Source organism: Eptatretus burgeri, chromosome 8, assembly GCF_056783735.1.
Source record: "Eptatretus burgeri isolate ZD-2024b chromosome 8, Ebu_testis_v1, whole genome shotgun sequence".
Classification (NCBI taxonomy): domain Eukaryota; kingdom Metazoa; phylum Chordata; class Myxini; order Myxiniformes; family Myxinidae; genus Eptatretus; species Eptatretus burgeri.
This window is the reverse complement of record NC_140968.1, coordinates 96,916,274-96,939,184: the sequence shown is the minus strand read 5'-3', so window position 1 is coordinate 96,939,184 and position 22,911 is coordinate 96,916,274. Positions and strand designations below refer to the sequence as shown.

Here is a 22,911-nt window from a genome sequence, read left to right as displayed (position 1 = left end):
ATTCGCAATTTTGGTTTTAATGGCCAATTATTCAATTAGCGCCAACGTATTTTGCCTTTTCGCAATGTCATCGCAAGGAAAAACAAAAAGAGAAGTGAAGAGAGAGAAAAAAATTACTTCCTGGTTCGGAGCATACCAACACTCTGATGTTTCCGAAATTTATGCACCGTCTCATATGAAAACGATCATAACTTGCGGCATTGTGTTTATCTATAAATGCGCATAGGAAATCGAGAAATTATTGGAATACACGAAGTCATCACTCTTCGGAAGCCCATATGTTGTAACCCTTAATGGGGAACGCGGCTGAGCTTCCCTTCCCCATCGGCCATGCCCACACAACTCCGTGTCTTGTCATTGGTTTGGTAAATAAATGGCCATAACTTGGGAAGCACTTGTCCGATTAATATCAAACCTTGAAAAGGCACATCCTCAGGTCCCCAGCAATATACCTGGCAAGTTTCAATTAGATCGGACCAGCGGTTGTCGAGAAACAGTGGTCACACACACACACACACACACACACACACACACACACACACACACACACACACACACACACACACACACACACACACACACACACACACACACACACACACACACACACACACACACACACATTGCTGGAATTATAGATAGATGTGAATATGCTTTAGTTTTGGTTTATCATGTGTTGCTTTAGTTCATGTGTTGAGGAAGGATGAAAGTGACTGGGTGAGAGGAGTGTTGGAAATGAGTGTAGTCAGAAGTGGAGGATGTGGAAGACCGAGAAAAACTTGGCTTAAGGTGGTGGAAGAAGAAATGTGGGCAAGGGGATTAAGAAGGGGAGATGCAGAAAATAGGGTAAAGTGGAGAAGATTGTCATGGGGCCTACAAGGCTAACCCCTACTTGAGCAGGGAAAATGGCCTTTGTGTGTGTGTGTGTGTGTGTGTGTGTGTGTGTGTGTGTGTGTGTGTGTGTGTGTGTGTGTGTGTGTGTGTGTGTGTGTGTGTGTGTTTGGTGTATCAAAAGTTTTCCGGGACAGAGTTTCCCGGCAGGTGGTTCGAGAGGTTTTACATTTGCGGTTTAATAAGGACTTGACTGGGAAATTGAACGTCTCGAACGTCTTTTCTTCCACGCTAAAAACTATGGAAAATAACTACTCTTATCTATACATTCTCTGCCCCAACAAGTCATTTCGATAACATTACTTTACTAGCCAAACCCATGCTCCGCGCGAAGTTTCGAAAGTGAGGGTTCGTTCGGACTTCAATATATCCAGTGTTCACAATGTGATTTATAGAATGTCTTTATATACAATGTTTCTTGTTACATTTTTTTGTGTCAAATGCACCTTCTGAGGTAGTCAGCATGTGCAGAAGAGGGTTTTACATTGCAGACGCTGTTTTCTAGGAGTGGCATTAAGCCTCTCAGCGGTGATGGTCTGTCAACGACAGACGTAATGACGTCAATGAATGACCGATTATGTCATGACGTCATTACGCTTCTCACTGGTGACATCACACGTCACCATGCAAACGAATGTAAAAATTAGGAAATCGCCAAAAATTCCCAAACCTGTCTGTCTGGCGTAATCTCACATAGTCTATGCTGTTCATTAGACAACAGAGCACCCGCATGCCGAAAATGGTGACAATCCATCTGGCAGTTTTGGAGGAGGTACGTCCACAAAATATAGCTCCGCGTATTAATATAATAATTTGTGACAATGGACATTTGTTACAAATACCTTTATGTTCAGCAGAAATAAATACAAAGTAGGCCTATGTAATTTTTACCTGTGATGTGTCACGGTCTGTCTACAAGAGTGGTTGTAGTTGTTGTGGTTCTTGGTGAGACAGATTTTTGACATTTGCACCCATTGGTTGGACAACTGCCAGACCCCACCCACATTTGTCACTTGACTCCACCCACCATGGCACTCACAAAAAATAATACGGCCACCATCTTGGTTTTCTGATGGATCCAAGACAGGTCCGTAGGCCTTTGCTGATCATACAATGCCTGTAGGCCTCTGCTGATCACAGTGAACGTAGTGAGTTTCATACTTAACGTGTGCACATGAGAGAATAGGAAACAACAACAACACATAACCCTGGCAATTTGGAATCCGTTGTTGGCTATGATCCTTTTGCTTCCGGTTTTTTTTTTTGCTTCCGGTTTTTGGCATGGGGAATGATGCATGCCGGGAGATAAAGGCATCATCGGAGACATGAAAGACCCAAATATCAGACATGGTGTATATTTCCTCCATTGATTTTAATAAAGATATCTTCTCCCCCATCATCAAAAATAATTTTTAATCGTGATTTACATTATTTGATCGCTGATCCTGAATCCAGGCCGAAGTAACCGGAAATTGCGTATACAGTTGTGAACTCGTTATAGGTAAAGTAAGAAGTCGACGTTCGCTTCTAATATTTTTTTTTTTCAGATGAGATCCTGTTCTAGGCGGTGTAGTTGTTGTTGTGAAGGTAATGTTGAGGTAATATTTATTTTTTCAGATGAGCTCCTGTTCTAGGCAGTGTGGTTGTTGTTGTGCAGGTAATGTTGAGGTAATATGTAGTCGTGTTATCACGGTTATAGAAATGCACAAATAATTAATTTGATCTATAGTATACCCAATCACACCTTTATGACTAAAAATTAACAACAAAACTAGAGAGTAAATACTCTAGCAGTTTTAAGTCTACCTAATTTTATAATAAAGATATCTCCCGCATCATCAAAAAAATAATTTTTAATCGTGATTTACATTATTTGATCGCTGATCCCGAATCCAGGCCGAAGTAACCGGAAATTGCAGCATCGAATGTAAGAAGAATTCTACGTTCGCTTTGAGGCTTTGCCTATTCCATATTACAATGCCTGTAGGCCTCTGTTGATCACACAATGCCTGGGTTTGTTGCATCGGATATACATTAGCTTTGTTGAGGTCGAGTGTTAATCACGATGAGGAACCCTGAAAGATCTCATCAATGTCGAATAAAAATTATGAGCAAGCTAAGGTTTAATCAAGCCTGTCAGCACACACAGTATGCACCTCCCTAAAAATTAAAAAAATTAAAATTATATATATATATATATGTATATATATATATATATATATGTACTGTATATATTTATAGAGCGTTACATAATTTTTGAATGGCCTAAGATTGGGGGTAAACAATCCGTGACCATGTGACGAATCAGCTCATTTTGATATAACCGTGGCAGAGGCTGACATGGATGGGAACATTGAGCTGTGTTCAAGGCTGGAAGGATTATGACTATTGACGTTGCACGCATCATTGCGTTGCCGCCACACGGCCCCTTCTGTTCAAACACGCTGCCATGTTGCGAGGCCCAGTGAATGATTCACCGCAGCCCGGGTTGCCGCCATGTTTATGTGAGAAAGTGTTCACATCGACTTTGACATTCAATATTCAAAATCTCCCTCGAATTTATCACGCGACTCGAAATATATATATATATATATATATATATATATATATATATATATATATATATATATATATATATATATATATATATATATATATATATATATATATATATATATATATATATATATATATATATATATATATATATCTGCTGCTAGTGGGCGTCCCAAGATGGCGCTTGGTGGCGACAAATTCGCACCGCCCATCATCTTTCCGGTCTTGTATTCAGTTAAATGGATGAGAGGTGTCGAGTTAATCTTTTTTTTAATCAAATGCGTGTTTCCCCAAACGTGCCGTTCCTCTTTTTAATTTAAGAGTGCTTTTAATGTGTGGTTGTGACCACAGTGCGGTCATTGTTGTTAATAAAATAATCCGCTCATATTTTAACCATTTTCGGCATCACACGTAGTCGGTTCCCATCAACCAGTGTGCGGGTTTTCCGGGCCATCGACGGCCTCGCCGCTCTGTCCCGACTCCACAAAGACCCCCCTTCCAGGCTCGAACTCGAACTCGAACTCGATCTCGAACCTGATTCCCAACCGTTCGTCACCTCCTGGTCAATTACCTCCATTACCAACAAACGTGACACAGTGCGACAAGCACCGCACCTCCAAGACCTGACAAGACCCACAAACCATCCCAGATCCCACACTCATCACTAATCACTCCCAGCTCGCTTGCCCTGCGGACACCAAAGCACGACGCGGCTCCTCTTCGGCCACGCCACTTCAACCGGCATGATGATGACGCTCTTACGTCATTTCCGGCCGCTGGGGGCGGCTGCGGCGGCGGCGGAGGAGGAGGAGGCGGCGGCCAGAGTGCAGGCGAGGATCATTGCCGTGCGGAGGTGGGACACGCGGGCTTGTGGCACCGACGTCCCGTCCGGTGTGCTGTGTCCGGCTTGTGAAGATGACGATCGCGATGACGATGACGATGATGATGATGTACAGGGTGCGTGGACCTGCGTAACGCGGACTGCCAGCGCGGTCTCGGACACAGCCATGGACGCGCAGCAGGTTCACCTGCAGCAGCTGCAGCTCTCGAACTCGGTGGCGATCCGCGCCGAGATCCAGCGCTTCGAGAGCGTCCACCCAAACATCTACGCCATCTACGACCTGCTCGAGCGCGTTAACGACCCGGTGCTGCAGGGACAGCTGAGGGAGCACGTGATCTGCATCGAGGGTAAATTTGACCATTACGCTGGTTCACGTGATTAAGTATTCATCGTTAGTGACATCAAGGTCGTGTTCGCAAGATTGTCCTCCCTCCGCGTCCCACGTGTTACGTACGTGTCCGAAGCAGGTTTGTCCGAGTTGCGTGTTACGATCGGATCCGTCTTGCAGATGGACATTTCGAGGTTTGAGCCGACTTCGGACTCGGACAGAAGGCGACCCCCCCCGCCCCACGATCAGGACCCCTTTTTCAGATCACCACCAGGAGGGTCCAGTGCATGGCCCGTGGTCTTGCGGAGGCTCTTTGTTTGCGTGCGTTCCCCCCTTCTTGATGAACCGTGCATTATTTAAACCCAGCTGTTGATACCAAAACGATCTTTTGCAGCTGAATCGATGAAAAGTGCGGATTTTGCCAAAGCCAGGTGTTAAAGAACCCCGCGGAATGGTGTGCAGGTAACCAGTCGGTGCCCGCGGACCGCCGGTGCCCGCAAATCCGATGTACGGGCGTTCACAAGCTTCAGCTGTTTCGAGAATGTTTGCTATTCTGGATCGGTGATGGAAATACCCGTTGTGGGCGAGACCAGTTCGCATTCCCAGCACGTGTTGTGTCACAATGGACAAATATCAATTGTCTTTATTGTCTTTGTTGACTTTCTCTTTGTTGTTGTTGTATGGATGAGGATCCATAGTGTAAACGTTTGCTTTATTGCAAAAAGCTTCTAATACTCTGTTAACGGCCCACATTGTTCCCACCTTCTCGCTTTTGGCACAAGTCTTTCACGAACCAGCTGGCCAAGCTTGGCATTCGATTGAAGGTGACAGGAATTTTTGGAATTCGTTCAGAGTGCCGGCAATAACTGGACGTCCCCTTCGCAAATGACACCGTGTGATCTTCAACATAGACTAACCATTGGTGGCAGACGGGGTGGCGGACTTTGTGATACAACGAGCTCCTCGGGTATGAAGCACCGATCTGACTGCTTAATGTCACCTTGTCGGGTCAGGAATCGAACCCGAACTCGACATTCCAAACGTAAGTGTGCCACTTCTGTGCGGTCCTGTCGAACTTGTTTTGTAGCAAAAGCACGATGCAATACTGTGGTTGAGATTGACACGCCACTCACAAAAAAAATTAGAAATACACACAGGAGGTGGCCACTTGGCCCATCGTGCTTGTGCTATATCCACGCCACTGAAACTCCATCTAAACAAAGTCACACAGTCGTAGTTGGGATGAGCGGAGGAGCATGGGGGTATAAGTGAGAGGGGGAAGAAGGGGTGGAAAGAGGAAGGAGGAGGAATCATACGATACAGGATATATCATGAGAAGTGTTTGTTTGACTGCTTCGCACTCTTGAACCGCTGGACGAAATTGTTTGAAACTGGTGGTTGTGCTCAGGGAGTACACTGGAAGCCTTTAGGAGGTTTAAGGAGAAACTAATATTCTTAGGGGTTCAGGTTAGTTAGTGGGAAGACCCCAATGATTGGGTGGTCGCTAGACTACCATTATTCTCAGGTTTTCCGTCTGTCTGTATGTATGTAATGGACAGCTCTGGAGGCCAGATAAGTCAACCGATTCTGATGAAATTTGACTGGGAGGTTCATACCAGGATCTAGTTGTATGCTTTTTGAGCACCGTTGCTATGGACGCCACCGTTGCCTAGCAATGGGACTTTGAATTTTTTGAAAAAATCCCCCCCAATTTTTTTTTTTCGAAAATCAAAAATGTGCTTCCGCGCTTTTATGCGCACTATAATCAAACTCTTTGTCAAAAATTTTCAGCCCGATCCGTCAAAAACTGTATGACTCGTATGCAATTATATAGCGACCACCGATGTCGCCTACCGGCTTGTCTCGATTTAAGTATGTACAGCGTTGCGCCACTTCCGGTGGGACAGGGTATTGCTAAGTCATTACCAAATGCCAATTGTCGGGGAATTATCCCATCCGTAATTATGGCTTCCTTAACCCGTCCTTATCGACGGGTTCTTTGCGAGCACAGATGATGGACAAAACACCGCCCAGCTTGCACACTCATCTGAGTTGTGTGAATGTCGCATTTCCATGGATGCCATTGTTTATTTTCTGTGTTGTACTGTGAGCTTAAAGCAAAGTCGTGATGTTATCTAAAACCAGGTGGCATGTGCTTGCTCCTGCATAGCATGAGCGAAGGGCAGTTTTCGGTTCGCAGGCACCAGCAGTGACCACTATTTTCATTGTGTCTGTCTGTCTGTCTGTCTGTCTGTGACTCTCTCCAGAGCATAGCTCCATGACTTTTGATGCGATCTTGATGAAACTTGGACACAAGCTAGATATCATGGTCTAGTTGTGTCTTTTTGTATGAGGGGCATCCCACGCCCCTTGTGGGCGGAGCCACACCAACTTTAACTTTTTATTTATTTTTTATTTTTTTCTCTTTTTTTTTTCTCGCAATTTCATTTCCTCAAAGCTGTGCGTAATGTCCATAAGTACAACATATAAAAAAATGCGATTTGATTTGGTCAATTTTGATGGAAGAGATAGGTTTTTACGGGAGGGCTTCCTCAAAAGCTTCCACGAACTCAATTGGACCTATCGTGGCATTGTTCAATAATGCCCACAAACCATCGTCGCCTCCCAGCTTGTTATTTATTTATTTTTTTTTATGTGTTCAACCCACGAAGTCTAGCCCACACTCGGTTAGTAAATTATCCTTTGGCAAATTGCTTTGATATAACACACATTTGGGTAAGCTTTAATAGAATGGATTCAACCTGTTTCACACGTTGGAAGCACCCACTCCTTGGAAGCCCCCACTCCGTGACCCATGAGGGATCTTAAATTCATGCGGTGAGTCATTTATTGCACAGCAACGGTGCCATTGAATCCTGATGGGAAAACGCATAATCCGCGGAAACTTCAATTCTTCTCCTCTAAAAGGGTTTGCATTCCGTACAAAAGCGACGTAAATTAAAGTTAGCTTTACATCCATTATTATTATTTATTTCTCTTCATCAGTAAAAGCTGCACAAGTGCACGATACATACCCACGCTAATGTGTCAGGCCTCGTTAATTGTGCCGTGTTCACCTGATAGCTGGCATATCATTCTGTAGTCATCAAAATTTATAGCAACGGACGGTCCCATGTTTCACCGAGCATGAGCTCCGAAGCAGGACAATTAATTTGACCAAATAATTATAATCTCTGCATCTGATTCTTTTCTCGGAGCCAGTGTAATCATCTTATTGAAGGTTCTGTCCGAATGCAGATCGGGTAGTGAGGCAAAAATGCGACAGATTTTACATAACAATCGTCAGAATCCACCGGATATCGGTCTTTCAAGTGCATTGGCTTTATGGACTGGCAGGATAGCGTAACTATTGATGGACGAGCCTTTTAATTGTGCACCTGATGTTTGATCACCTGCAAAATTTCTCGACTTCTGAAAATAAAACGATGTGGTTGTCTGTCCACTTGCTCCCCTCTGCTCCTCTGTTAACGTGCTACCTTCTGTTGTTGAGATTCTCTGAATGTGCATGTGGACGGGCAAATACACTCGCAATGACATCAGGAGATATCACTGTGCTTCAGCAGACACTGTATAACTGTAAGCACATTTCTGGGCCGAAAGGGTCGAAACCTCAATGAAGAATGGAACACTCTCTGGAAAATCCTCTATTTATTTACTGATGACTACACCCTCTGTCATGGCATCCCCTCATTCTTCGGACAGATAGTCGAACACTTGGAATATGTCTTTCAATCCTGACAAATCTCACACTCTGACAAAGGATTGTCTGACAAACATTCCCTTTCTTCTTAATCCTCTTGGGAAAAGTTCAGTCATTCAAACTCTTGGGTCTCACTGTCAGCCATGATCTTTCTTGGGAAAACCACATTTCAAAGTTGGTCTCCAAAGCCAGCCGTCGACTGTGCATCCTCTATCGTACAAAGTCCTTCTTCGGTACACCTGAACTCCAATCTCCCTACAAAGCCTTTGTCCGCAACTTGATGATGTACCAGTGATCCAGAATCGCTTCTCACCTCCACTCATCCATTCCTCTCTTTTTCCACCTGTGGAACCAACTTCCACATTCTCTTCAATTCATCCCCGATCCAAAACTATGATCTTTTCTACCCTCGTTAACCACCCCCCCACCCCCACCCTCAAACCCCTAGCCCACATCCTTCCAAATTTTCAATTTTTCCTTGTGTATTCATCTTGCCCACCCCATATGTCCTCCTCTACCCCTCATTCCTTGTTTGTCCAAGTCTTCCTCTATTTTGTCCTCCAACCCCGCTGTTGGTTCACCCCACCCCCTCTTTCTTCTGTTCCTTTTGTTCTCTTGCATGTTGATCCATTCCGTGTTCTCGCTGTTCCACGCACCTTGACTTTGTGTACAAAAATAACTAGAGAGTTCATAGAACACCCTACACCACGCAGTCTTGACAAACAAGGACATGGGTTGGGTCGACGAGCGGAAAATTTGATTGGTCATAATGATGTAAAATGCTGTTTGTTTGTTTTTGTCCAATTACTGATTCTTTTTTTTTGTCCAGTTACTGCTAAACGGAAGGGTTTTGAAAGTTCCAAAAAGATGATTTGTGTTCTGCGGTGTTGAAGGATATGATTAAATTTAAATTAAATAAAGATTTTAAAGAACACAACCCCAATGGGTCTCACTGCCATCCCAGCAGCAGGGATTAGCAACGACATCCTGTCACGTGATTTGCAGGATAGGATGACTAGGTCTCGTATTAAAACCATTTGGGTTTCAGAAGTTTACCCCCATTTATATGGCCATTAATTGTAGCTGTTTGTGTCCAAGTCTCAGATCAGTAACAGATTATGCATGTGATCAGTGCTCTATACATGCAGCTTGAACTTTTGATTCACTGGAGCTTTCCAGATGGATGATAAAGAGGCGAGAATACAGTGGGATAAAGCGGCACGTTGCCATATTTCTGGCATATAATCTCCACATGAGGACACTTTAGATCCAAGATGAAAGTCTGTCACTGTGGACACCGAGTGGTCATCATTCACTGTGATTGAAGGTTTGTGGCATCCTAGTGACTGAATTTTTCTTTGGCCAGCTAACTTGTAGTTATGTTTCTGATAATCCTGCAAGGCAGGAATGATGGTGTCTAGTATTTCTGCCAGAAGCACTATATCATCAGCATCGTCCAAATCTGTGAAAATTTGCTTTTTCCCCAGGCTCACATGACACCAGCTGCTGCCCTTTTGAAGAGTCTGCTCCTTTTTGATAGTCAATTGCAGGGAGGATGAGAGGAGAGACCAATACATCTTCTTGACACACACCATCGTCAAATCTGAAGTGGTCCGATGTTTCCCATCCAAGACACAGCTCTTGGTTTCAGAATTGGGAACTTTTAATGATCCTTTTGATCACTGATGGAATCCGAGACTCCTCAAAAAGTTAGACGTAGCCAGTCACGATTCGGAGGGTCGAGGGTGGTCTTCTTTATGTCAATGTACGTGGCAATGTCAGTTGCGCAAATTCCATGCGTTTCTCTGTGATTTGATGTGGGGCAAAAATCTGTTCGGTTGTTGAGCGGTTTGGGGTAAAGCCTGCCTGTTGAGGTCTGTATTTTGTGATTAAGATCTGCTGCATTTGGCTCAGTAGGATCCAGGTCAATTTTGGTACACGTTGGGAGCTCTGTTCTGATGTCTTCATTAGGAGCAAGGCTCTTGTCTCTTGTTTTTTAGTTGCTCATCTGGTGAATTTAGAGGTTCAGATGAAAGTAGGTCTGCACTTTACTCTTTCCATATATTAAGCTGGGCCTCTGTGTCAGAGCGAAGACCCTTGCCATTGACAATTAATCGGATGGCTCGAGGGTTGATGGCATTTCTGCTTCAGTGTAGTCACAATTTGGAACGCCTCTCCAGTGCTCCCAGCTGATGTTGCCCATTCAGCAAAAAGCACCTGTTTTTGGAGAAAGGCTTCATTGTCCCTGCATACTGTCCTCTACTTTTCTCTTCAAGTATTTTTCTCCAGTTAGGGTTTTCATTTGAGATCCATTCAGTGTGCTTGTTTTCATTGCATTCCTATAGCAGCCTCGGCTAAATCTATAATTGTCATTCAAAGGAGATTCCAGTCTGCCTCCACATCAGCACTCGGGATCCGCTGATGTGCTCGATGACTGGTCAACTCTTTGTGGTTCTTGCAAACAGAAAGGTAATTGACTACTAATCTGTGATCAGTGCTGCAAAACTCTGCACTTCTGTATACTCTCGTCTTGGAGATGGCAGTCCGTGATGTAGTGTTGAGACGAGGACGTGATCTATATCCTTCTTGGTCTTCCCATCATTGCTGTACCTGGTGGTGTGATGGACATCCTTCCTCTGGAAATATGATCCACGCACTCGTAGTCTGAAGGCTAGGTAGAAATCCACCATTCTTCACCGTTATCGTTTATTTCACCCTCGTCGTGTGTTCCTATCACTGCTGCACATCCAATTCTATCAGTTCGTCATTCTACATTGAAATCCCCACGTCCAGTCCACCTTACTTCTGCCGTTCCAGATCTGCTGATTGATTGCCATCCCAGCTCCCTGGACATGCGAAGCTGTTCCAGTGAATAGCTTGGTTTGGACTATTCCAAGTAGCCATGCAAATCACTTGAGTATGTAAATCGACGGCATTTCCAAATTCAAAATCTGGCTGAATTAGTCCGTTTTTCTCAATGAATGTTTATTTCAGATGATTATCTCACCTGGCTGGTTTTTGAAGTCCAGGTAAGTACAATCGGCTGGTGCTTTCACCAATCTCTTTGAGAGAGGGTGTACTGACATACAATGGTTTCCCATGAGCGTTCTGGAGGGTGCTTGTCCAGAAGGCCAGGGCCCCATTGGCCTGGTTCCTCACAAAACTGGTTTCCAGTCTGCGCCACTTGTAGGTGGGGTTGGCTTGTGTATCCACAGGAAATCAGCAGGCGACTCGATTTCAATTTTCACCATAAGGGGCAATCTGACCTCAACATTGCTGAAACAATGCCAGGTAGAGACGCTCCTTGTAGAGCTTCAAACTGCTAGTTTGTACATCGTAGTTACAAACATTGTACATTCAATAGTTCAGATTAGTGGAGACAGCTTTCATTTTGTGAGCAATTTTTGCAAACATTTCTTCCACGAGCCACGATACTTGTATACATACATAAAGTTTATACCACTTCGTCACAAAACTGAAGGTTCTTTAATAGATGTCCAACAGGCTGGTGAGCATGTTCAAAATTTGCATTAAAAAAAAGAAGAAAGACAAAATGCAATTGATGCACAAACATAATGGCACGGCAATGTACACAGCAAGGCAAACGATGACTGGCTCTTCTTTCCATTTACCTTGGTCCCGACTCCGCTCCGCCACCGATAGACACAGCACACAAACATCTTGTGAAAGCCCCACGTACATTTGAGACTTCTCTCTGCAGAAGAAGCCAGAAACCACTTGATACGACAAGATCATTCCATTTCCTGAAGTGGCTGGAAATTCTCTGAACACCTGTGAACTTTCCACGCAGCTTCAAATCTCACTACAATATTTAATAATAAACGTCACCTTTTTACTCGACTTGACTTTTCGAAGCAACATCTCACCTCAATAAATAATTTCTTAGGTTTCAAATTTCACCTTTTGGATTTGCGTCCGACATCGACTGTTTTGCTTCATTTTGGTCATGCTCAGTTTGGTCAATCGTCTATTCTGTACTTCCCTAACAAGTTCCACGTGTGAGAGTGCACTGAGAAATGGATAAAATGGAAGTCTAGAAAACCTTTTGTTGTTTTTTTTTTGTATACATGATTGAGACTTTTGGAAGAGCTCCAGCAGAATGGAAAGGGGGAAACCCCAACAGCAGAGCAGAAGTGAGAGTGAGATCAAGGGGAGGGGGAGAAGGACACGAGGGAGTGAACAAGCTGCACACAAGCTGAATGAAATGCAAGGAGAAGAGGACGGGGAAGGTGGGGATGAAGCAGAAAAGGAGCAAACCAACCGACAACTATCAAAAGAACAGGGGTGATGGAGTTGGGGGGAGGAGGGGGAAATCACAATAACCTGGGAAAAGGGGGTGCTTGGTAATGGGGTCATTTGGGGTTAGAAGAGATAATGAGTATGGATAGGGAATGACCAGAGGTAGTGGAAAAAAGATTTAAATTGATGGAAAGATTATATGGAAGAAGAAGAAAAAGTTTTAAAAAATTATTTAATTTGAATTTAAACAGAAGGTTTAAAGGAGGAATTAAAGCGATGGTGGTGAATCATGGGACAGAGATAATTGGAGACACGTCGTGGGAATGGGAAACAGTTGGGGGGGGGGAAATGACGGATAAAAAACAGTTAGGCCCAAAACGACTTGGTGGTGCCTTGTTACCTCCACCACCGAAGGTGAAGAAGGTTATGTTTTCACCCCTTTCTGTCCGTTTGTTTGTCTGTTTGTGTGCAGGATATCTCAAAAAGTTGCAGACGGATCCGGATGAAATTTTGTGGACAGGTTGGGTTTGTGACAAGGACAAACTGATTAGATTTTGGTGAAGATCCGGATCCGGATCCGACTACTAGAATTTTAAAAGTGATTCTTCACGATTGAGAGATAGGGCTAAACTGATATATAGCATAATATTTCAAAAATGTATTGGACCCGATATGTTCTTGTGGATCAGACATTGCCTGGCAGAGGTATGCGCTCTACCGAGTGCCCTTCTAGTAGTTCATGCATTGCTGAGGCCATTGTTAAAATTTTTCTTTTTGTCCTCCTGAAAAGAAATATTTCCATATTATTGAGTTCTGCTGTATTGTGAGGAAATACGTATCGCTAATGATGTCACATTGCATGTAAAGGGGACTTGTTTACATATTATGTTCAGGGACAGGTTATTTCACATACTGTATGTACTCGTGTACAAAACATTTAGGAACACCTGCTCTTTCCATCTGTTCTTGCATATGGCAGCTTGGGTGACAGGGTAGCTATCATTTCTTTGAAGCATGGCTGTGCTGCTGATGCTGTGCCCCTCTACCAGTACACTTGTACTCATTTCACAAACCTTGGAAGGATGATGGGCTGAGTCAACCCCACCTGGTGTTAATTTAGCAGCCAACAGGGCTCGAATTCAGGACCCTAATATCCTAAGTCAGCCGCCCTAACCATTAAGCCAACACCAAGCTTTCCTGCTCTTTCTATGAATATACCGATCAGATGAATCCAGGTGAAAGCTGTGATTCCTTGTTGATTGCACCTGTTAAATCCACTTCAAACGGTGTCGATGAAGGGGAGGAGATAGGTTAAAAAAGGATTTTAAGCCTTGAGACATGGATTGTGTACATGTGCCATACAGAGGGTGAAAGGGCAAGCCAAAATATTTAAATGCCTTTGAACAAGGTATGGTAGTCGATGCCAGGTGCAACAGTTTGAGCGTGTCAAGAACTTACGCTGCTGGGTTTTTCACGCTCAACATTTTCCCGTGTGGATCAAGAATGGTCCACCACCCAACGGAAATCCAGTCAACGGCAGGCCAGTGGCTGAAAATGGTTCATTGATGAAGGAGGCCAAAGGAGGCCGACACAAATTGCGCAGAGAAACAGACGGGCTACAGAACTTTAGTCAACTGACAGTCCAGTCGAACATTGGTGCCGGAAGACCCATAAAATAATGCACAACTCATCGTACCTTGACACAAAAGGGGTATGGCAGCCGACGACTGTACAGCGTTCTACTTGTTTCAGCAAAAAATTAGAACCTGCAGTTGCAGTGAGCTAAGGAATGAAAACACTGTACACTGGAGGATTGGAAAAACATTGTCTGGTCTGATGAATCCTGGTTTCTGCTGTTTCATGCTGATGGGAGGACTCGGGTATGGAGAAAACCACATGAGTACATGCATCCATCATACGTGTGTCAACATTGCAGGCTGGTGGTGATGGTGTGGGGTGTGTTTTCATGACACACATTGGACCCTTGATAAAAGTGGAGCAATGTTTGAATGCCACAGGGTATCTGAACATCATTGCCAATCAGGTGCATCCCTCCATGGCAGCAATGTATCCATCTGCAAATGGATTTCTTCAGCAGGATAATGCCCCATGCTACAAGACTAGGATTGTCCAGGAATGGTTCCATGAACAGGACAGTGAATTCACTTTACTGGAGTGGGATGAGATGGAATGAGCTATTCGGAGTAGAGATCCACTATCAGCCAACTTGACACAACTATGGGATGCATTGGAGTCATCATGGGCCAACATCCCTGTGGAACGCTTTTGACATCTTGTGGAGTCCATGTCCTGACGAATTGAGGCTGTTCTGAGGGCAAAAAGGGGGTGCAAGTCAATATGAAGAAGGTGTTCCTAATGCTGTGTACACTGAGTGTATATTGTCGCATCAGACAGGGTCCGTTAACATGGACTGCTCTAAGCAATCGTATTGACTTGATGCAGGATGCATCTGCGGCGGTCTCAGACTGCCACAGATGCCAAAACTGTTTTAAATTACTGCATTCTTAACTTCTTATTAATTTAAGCTGTATTCAGATATGCTATTGCCATTCCTCAATGATTGCCCAAACGAAGCTGAACCTGGCGGTGGAGCGCACTCAAAATGCAAATAACTAGGAAAATGTTTCTTACAATTTAAAAAATGGTTTGTTATAAAGAAAAAAAAAATAGGACCGTGCATCCTGAAGCTTACCTGGATCAGGAGCAAGAGTCACTCAAAACCCCCACAGACCCCAACAGACCCCCACAAACCTCCATAGACCCAATTTTATTTATTTATTTATTCATTTTTATGTCATGAACAAACTTTGGTACATCACGGGTGATGAAGGTTGTGGTCAAATTTCATCGAGATTGTGTGTGTAGTTTCGGAGAAGAGATCAAATACCTATTTTTGCGGGCAACCTCCCCCCCCCCAAAGACCCCCCTAAATGAGTGCAGATTTTGATGCAATTAATAAAGCTCCGTAAGGCATCAGATATGAAGCTTGTGGCCATGTTTCATCAAAATCTTGTGTTTGGTTCAAGCGATAATGACGGAAGTGTTTATGGACTCACTGACTCAGTCACTCACCGATTGCATAAGCTCACCGGACTAAAGTCCAGGTGAACTAAAAAATGATTCCAACACGGGGATCATGAGATAACAATATTTGGACAGATCTCGTGCACCAGGATATACAAATGGGGAAGATAAGACGTGAAAACTCAAACATATTGTTACGGCCACGGGTACCGAGTGTATTACAAGGGGGTTTAATCCCCATTCGTCCTCAGAAGAGCCGGACCTGGGGCTCACGATTAACTTCGTGATACAGTGTGTTGCCTTAGTACCACAACCGCCAATCAGTTAACCACAAGTTCCAGTGTCCACCGTCTAATTTTGCCGTTTAACTCGAGGTCACGTGGTTTCCTGAACGGGGAGCGCGCCCTCGGCAAAGCACCAATCTTATCTTGATTAGATCTTAATTAAGGTGGCCGAGCATTTAACCGCTGGTGTGTGCCGACTATTATTGGTCAATTTGTGTGGTAATTACCTTCCAGTCTATCTAGGTTTGGACAGTGCTGGATAAATGGAAGGAAAGGACAAGCACAGACAGGTTGGAATCTCAACAAAGCAATTTATTAATAATAACATAAATAAAAAAATCAATCAAAATAATCGTAAGCAAATAAATAATCAATCAGGCACTGAGAGAAAAAGGGACAAAGAGCAGATGCTTATCTCCATGCCTTACTTAACAATTATACACGAGACAAGGGTAACTAGCATATCATTCAGGGGGGGGAGAAAAATTCAGTCTCGCTCACCAAATGGAAGTCGTACGTCAAATAAAAACGTCCTGAAATGTGTGAGCGTGCCTTGTCCGTTGCCATCGCCCAGCCTTGCCGTGCACCCACTCGCGAACAGGCTTGAACGCCAATCAACGTCACGTCGTCACCCCCAGGAACCAGGGACGCCAATAATCAGGTACGCCAAGACCACATCTCGAGCAGAACGAGCATTAATGGTCCGAGTGTCATCCACCACCAGGAGCCACAACTGACAGACAGCTCTTAGGAGCTGTGAGATACTGTGAAGTGCTGAGGTGCTGTGATGCACTGTGAGAAGCTGTAAGGGGCTGAGGCTGTCACCAACTCACTGGCGCCGACTGACTGACTGGAACTGACTGAAATACTCTCAAAGCTGCCAGAACCGCAACCAGCTATCACCAACTGACTGGTGGTCGACTGACTTGAAAAGCCGTCTGACTGCCCAGAACTGACTCTCAAACTGACTGGTCCGACTGACTCCTCTCGAACGGACCTCTCGTCCTCTTTTTATAGGCGGCCTATCTGGGCGGGCGCAGACTCCAGCCAAACCCACCCACCCCATTTTCGAATCGTTGCCCGTGACAACCTGTCTGTCTCGCGTTCATTCCTGGCTTACGATGCCATGCCTGTGGTGCTGGACGAACGGCAGAAAGCAGCCATTTGTCAGAGCCAGACCTACCGAGCGAAAACGTGAAGCACTCATAAAACGTCAACAACATTTATCACCTCAATGTTCAGTCCGATATGAAAAAGAGTCAGTTAGCGTCCATAGAGCTGCTGAACGGGGTGTCAAACGTCGATGGAAAAAGGCGGGTGTCGGCGTCGGTGAAAGAAGCGGGTGACAACGTCTATGGAAAGGTGTGGGTGTCGAGCCTCCGTTGGTCTCACGGCTATCTCACATGCATGAATGTGTCTGTCGTAAAGAGAAAAAGGAGCTTTCCTTAAGAGAGGGAATCTATTCTTTACCTTTCTCAACGCATCACATTTAGAATCCCCCCAGACATGGGGATAGGTCTATCCTGGACATGCATTGAGGGAAATGACTATCTGAGCACTTGGATGTTTGTATGCATTCGGCGGATCGGATTCTGAAATCCGTAATACTATGTACAAGAGAATAAAGCCTAACCCCAACTATGGTGCCAAATACCAGACTCTCGCAATGAAGGGAAAAATAACAGGTGCGGACTTGAGGCAGAAGCTGTTTCTCTTGTCATAAAGGACGATGAGGGTCTTGCAAGCTGGTGTGGCACAGGAAGGATCATGACGAGGATTGCGCCTACTGTCTGATCTCTGGCACGGTCTTTCCACTTTGACCACAAAAGCAGAGAGATGTTGCTTCTCCTCAGACCAAAACTCAATTGCTGCATGCATGGTCATGGTCTTCACCACCTCCGAGACTGCCTTAATGGGCGGTGGTTGCCGTCATTTACTGCTTGCTGTCTGTGTGCTGTGCCATCTTCCGGGCCACCTCGCCCTGTGGGACGGCCTGAAACAAAAGTTCTCCACCCCTCTCCAGGGCTTTACAGCTGATGATGCTACCATGGTTTACAGTCTGTGATCACATCCATTAACAGAGCAAAAGTGCTTTTCTGTGCCTATTTGCTCACAAGTCCTCACCTGGCCTCACGCGTTGCAGGAGGTTTTGCACAATTTAATCTTACCCTAATCTTCTCCTATAAAGGACACTCACTTCCTCTTCAGTGCATATTTGACAAGATGATTTTCCTCTGACAGTTTCCCTGATGTAGGAGTCATGCTACTTGACTCGACCAAGCCATAGTCTTAGCACAATATGGCTATGGATCCCTACCCATGATTTCCAGGTAACAATGTACGGTATATGAAAATAATGATATCCAAGCATCACTCTTTCGGCTTTTCTCCGTCACTCTGCTCTCTCATGTTGAGCTTTCTCTCCGACCGCTCTATCTCTGCAACTGTTGATCGTTCAACATGTCCCTCCTTCCTTATCAACGGCGGTGTCCCTCAGGGTTCCTTCCTGTCTCCAACACTCTTCCTACTTTTTATCAATGACCTTCTTTCTTCTGCAAATAACCAAATGCATTCATATGGTGATGACTCAACATTATATTCCTCCACATTTTTTTACATCTGCTCCATCTTCTTTCACTTGATCTACATCTTGTTTCATCACAACTACCTTTTAAAATCCTGATTTGGACAAGATTTCCCAGTGGGTCAAATGTAATCAAGTTTAGTTTAATGATTGTAAACGCGATTTCTCCCTCTCCTCCCTCTCCTCCCTCTCCCTCAAACTCCTCTCAACTCTCCAATCTCCTTTGAAGGCTCCATAATTACTCCCATGTGATACAATAAACCCACAAGGCATTACCCCAACATCAAATTTATCCTGGAATCCACACATTACACAAATAGCTAAGTCTCTTCCTCGAAGAAACTAGGAGTCCTCTTTAGATGTCGAAGAGTCTTCTCCTTTGAACATTTGCTTCAACTATATAAAGGATTGATTTGTCCTTGTATGGAGCACTGCTCTCACATCTCAGGAGGTTCGAGTTCCACATACTTACCGGACAGAATTGAATCCAAAGTAATCCGACTTATCAACTCTCCCAGTCTTACCTTGAAACTCGACCCGCTCAAATTATTGTTCGGCTCTCCCTCAGAACACCACAAATAATCAGAATTATTGTAATCAAACACCACAAAATTGACTCTTTCTCTTTACTGCAGATATTACTTCGGTTTCCGCTCCTGAGAACTTGCTGCTTGTGTACCTCCACCATTAGTGAGACCACAAAATACACGACAAGCCACGACATCACATGATCATTGTGTTACCATTGGTAACTCAAGGGTGGGCTGTTATGATCTTTTCTTCTTGCCTTTCACTGCCAAACTATGGAACTCTTTACCTTGTCATGACCTTCCCTTTTCAAAAAGCAGATTATTTATTTATTTATTTATTACTTCCTCAAAAACTCTGAGACTTTATGTACTCCTTTTATTTAAGACCTGGCCTCGATGAGGACTCGTAGTCCATGACTGGAGCCTTCAATGTGAAAAAGTACATTATATAAGAGCAAGCTCCTCCTGTACAATGTGCAAGTTATAATATAACATGCAGTCGGAATATTTGGTCTTTTATCATGTTTAATGAGGTCAGAAGGAGTTTGGCACTGTCCACATTTGCCTCTGGCATTTAACGTTACTGAAGAGCATGACATTACTTCCCCTAGGTAATTTGCAGCGTCGATCATGCCACCACGGCAGGAAATATACAGCAACGGCTGTCGGAATTTGAAGATCCATATCTATAGTTAAGTTGTGTTGCACAGAGATGTCATCATCAAGTAATCTTATCGTATTTGTAGAGGTCTATTGTTTAGTTCGTGAATGTTTGGAAGATTGTGTTAATTTTATGTCGGTTGAAATGCCATCTCGAGCCAAATGTTCAGTTTGAATTGTATTTCCTCGCTGTGGCCGCGAGCACTTCCTTGGCTGTCATTTACCTGATAATCATGAGGTCGGTCTTGAACTCCCCGTGCATTTAAATCCCAATATGATATTCACATGTACAGTGTTCGGCCGACGACGTGTGATAATTATCTTTCCGAATGGTATTACCACTGGCATCGTGTTATTCATGTGAGATCTAAAGGTAATTATACCTGGATTAAAGGTAATTCTCTTTGATTTGAATGCAATATGTCCAGGCCAAAGTGGCATTAACATATAGATTGATAGAAAGCAGGGTGGAACCCAGAAAAGAATTGTTGTTGCACGCCAATTGGCTGATGTGGCTTCGTCGTTAATTGCAAATGTCACACGTTCCAAAATATTTTTTTTTTGTGTGTCGGCCCAGCTTAGTTCCGGGTTATGAAAGATCTTGCGTCATGAACTGTATGGCATAGCAAGCTGAGTAACTACCCTGTCTTCTCATCCGTCACACTTTGATCATTTCATTCCATTTCTGCTCTTGCAGTTTGTTCTTTCTGAGTTTGCCTTTTCTAATTTGGTGGTCATTATGAGTCATGTTTGGTCGAAGTGTAATTAAAGTGAAAAGTGGTTGTTTGATCGAGTGGTTAAAGGACTGTTTTTCTTCTGGTCTGTTTGGGTTTTATTCCCGTGACAGTTCACTCTTGACAAGCAGGGCATGTATTCCAAACACCCCCTCAACATGACTTGAGGGAAGCCTTTGTCCTGCAGTGAATCGAAGTTGGTTGGTTTGAGGTTGAGTTTATCGCTCGGCTATTTTTCAAAAACATTGCAAGAAATAATGGTCAATGTAGGACTGTTTGAGTTGGCATTCTTCCTCGGAGCTGCCGTCTTAAACGGTAAAAATTGACGGGTCTTGGGTGGAAAATGAACCATCTATTTAGTACTTAACACGGAGATGGTACAATTTTTGACTCTGCCCTCTCCCTCTTCTTCCTGATACATGTCTTCCTTCCCTTTACATCCATTTCCTACCAACCATCTTTCTCTTCTCTTCCATTCCTCTCACACTCCCTTATAGGCCTGGTGTTGTCTTAACGGTTAAGGTGCTTAACTGAAGATCCTCGGGTCTTGAGTTCAAGCACCTGTTGGGCTGTTGAATTTACACCAGGTTTGGTTGACTCAGCCTGTCATCCTTCCGAGGTCGGCAAAATGAGTACCAGTGTGCTGGTAACAGGGGCATTGCATCAGCGGCACGTCATCGCCCCCAGAAAATGATGCATCCAAGCAGCTACAGGCTGCATACGAATGAATTAAAGAAAAAACAACTCCTTCATGTTTCTTTCTTTCTCCTTTTGCATCACTTCTCCTTTTCTCAGTTTGGCCATCCTCTGCACTCATAATCAATACATGACCCAAAAATAGAATACTCCGTTATTCTGCATCAGGGGCATATGCCGAGTTTATACGTTGCAGTCTGAAATGTGATTTTTTTTTTTTTTTTTTTTAAACCCCAACCCTATTTGTGCAGAATACCCGTTCCAAATAAAAATTAATTTCCATTTATTTAGATGGTCATGTACACTTTATTCAACGTGGCCTTGATAGATTAGGGAAGGGCAGAACGATGGTGAGTGGAGGTGGAGGAGAGGAAGAGACATTATGCCAGGACGATGAGAAGATGGCATGTGGGAAGCCAGAGGGGGTGAAAATAATTATCCAGACTCGTTTATTTATAGCGGAGCATAAAATCTGTAAAGGAGCGTTGACAAGGAGCCACCGACGTATCGCACGTAGTTGGTGGAGACGTGGGGGGGGGTGAAGAAAAGGAAGGGGGTGGTGAGGTAAAGACACACGAGGGAATGAAATGCGTTTGGAAGGAAGAGGAATTGAGGGAAGAGCAATATAAAGAGAACAGTTAATGGGGTTTGGGGTAAGGGTGTATTTTGACCTTTTGTATTTTTGCACATGGAAGAAGTTGAAGGCCCTAAACAATGTTTATCTGCTTAAGGATAACAAGTTTAGGGTGAATCCTTGTAAAAATTTATGGTGAAATTGACATTTTAACACATTTTACATTTTGATGAGGTCGTTTTTCGTTTTCGGTGTGAATTGCCATTATTGCGCTCACAAATTTTGACGGCTCATTTGCAGCGGGCAGGACGAAGAATCGTAGGATTGTGTACTGCTCATGTCTACCATCCATTCATTCAAATGTATAGAATTCTTTATCAATGGATTAGGCCCGTCAAGCCTGAGCAATCCTGCCGATTACTTAAAAGTACACTTCTATCTCGACTACTCCGAGATAGCCGTCTAACTCGGTTTTAAAACTGTCTACCATTTCTACTCTCACAAGCTTTCCAGGGAGATTCTTCCACGCATTCAGTACTCTCTGGGTGAAAGGACCCCTCCATGCCTTACTACTGCCTTAACTCTCCTATTCCATGCTCTGAAATCAAATAACTGACCAAATTCAGCATTGGAGTATCGGGAAGAACTGTGACTGCTGGTCCTGTCTGTGTCCACTCTGCTGACAAACCCTTCTGCACCTATTTTGTCTATATACCCTTCATTATCAGATTCCCTCATAATCACCTCCTTTGTAATGTTAAACAAAAGGATCCCATTGATAGGCCGGATCTGTATCTGGATCTTCACCAAAATCTCATCGCCTTGTTCTTGTCACTTACCCAACTCGTCCACCGAGATTTGTCCGATCTGTCCGTAACCTTTTGAGATATTTTGCTTGCAGAGAAGCAGATAGACAGACAAACAGGGGTGAAAACATAACCTCCGTCCATCCTCGGTGGTGGGGGTAAAAGATTGCTCCATGAATTACGTAGTCCCTATTTTCATTATTCCTACCCAACCCAAGCACCTCACATTTCCTTGTGTTGACTTGCATCTGCCAATCTTTTGTCCAATCCGTTAAAGTGTCCAGGCTTTTATAAATCTGATCATCCTCCTCTCTGCTGTCTACCTATTATACAAGTTTCATCATCTTCTTCTTTCTCTTCAGCCATAATTATTCCTATATTCTTGTGGGGTTGGCCAGGGG

General features: G+C 44.0%; 1 protein-coding gene across 6 annotated transcripts in view; it reads left to right on the top strand.

Moving 5' to 3' along the window:
- LOC147022337 (arf-GAP with GTPase, ANK repeat and PH domain-containing protein 1-like) overlaps positions 1-22,911 on the top strand; it is a 185,509-nt gene that overhangs the window by 46,519 nt on the left and 116,079 nt on the right. For 2 of the 6 annotated variants that reach the window (XM_085893109.1, XM_085893107.1), the window contains exon 1: positions 4,227-4,635. The exons of 1 other annotated variant lie outside the window; for it this stretch is intronic. In XM_085893109.1, coding sequence (XP_085749235.1) covers positions 4,455-4,635 — 181 coding nt within the window. In that variant the 5' untranslated portion in view covers positions 4,227-4,454. Of the gene's footprint in view, positions 1-4,224; positions 4,636-4,790; positions 5,659-22,911 lie in introns of those variants that run through there. 3 more of the 6 variants (XM_085893110.1, XM_085893114.1, XM_085893111.1) reach the window with 3 other exon arrangements.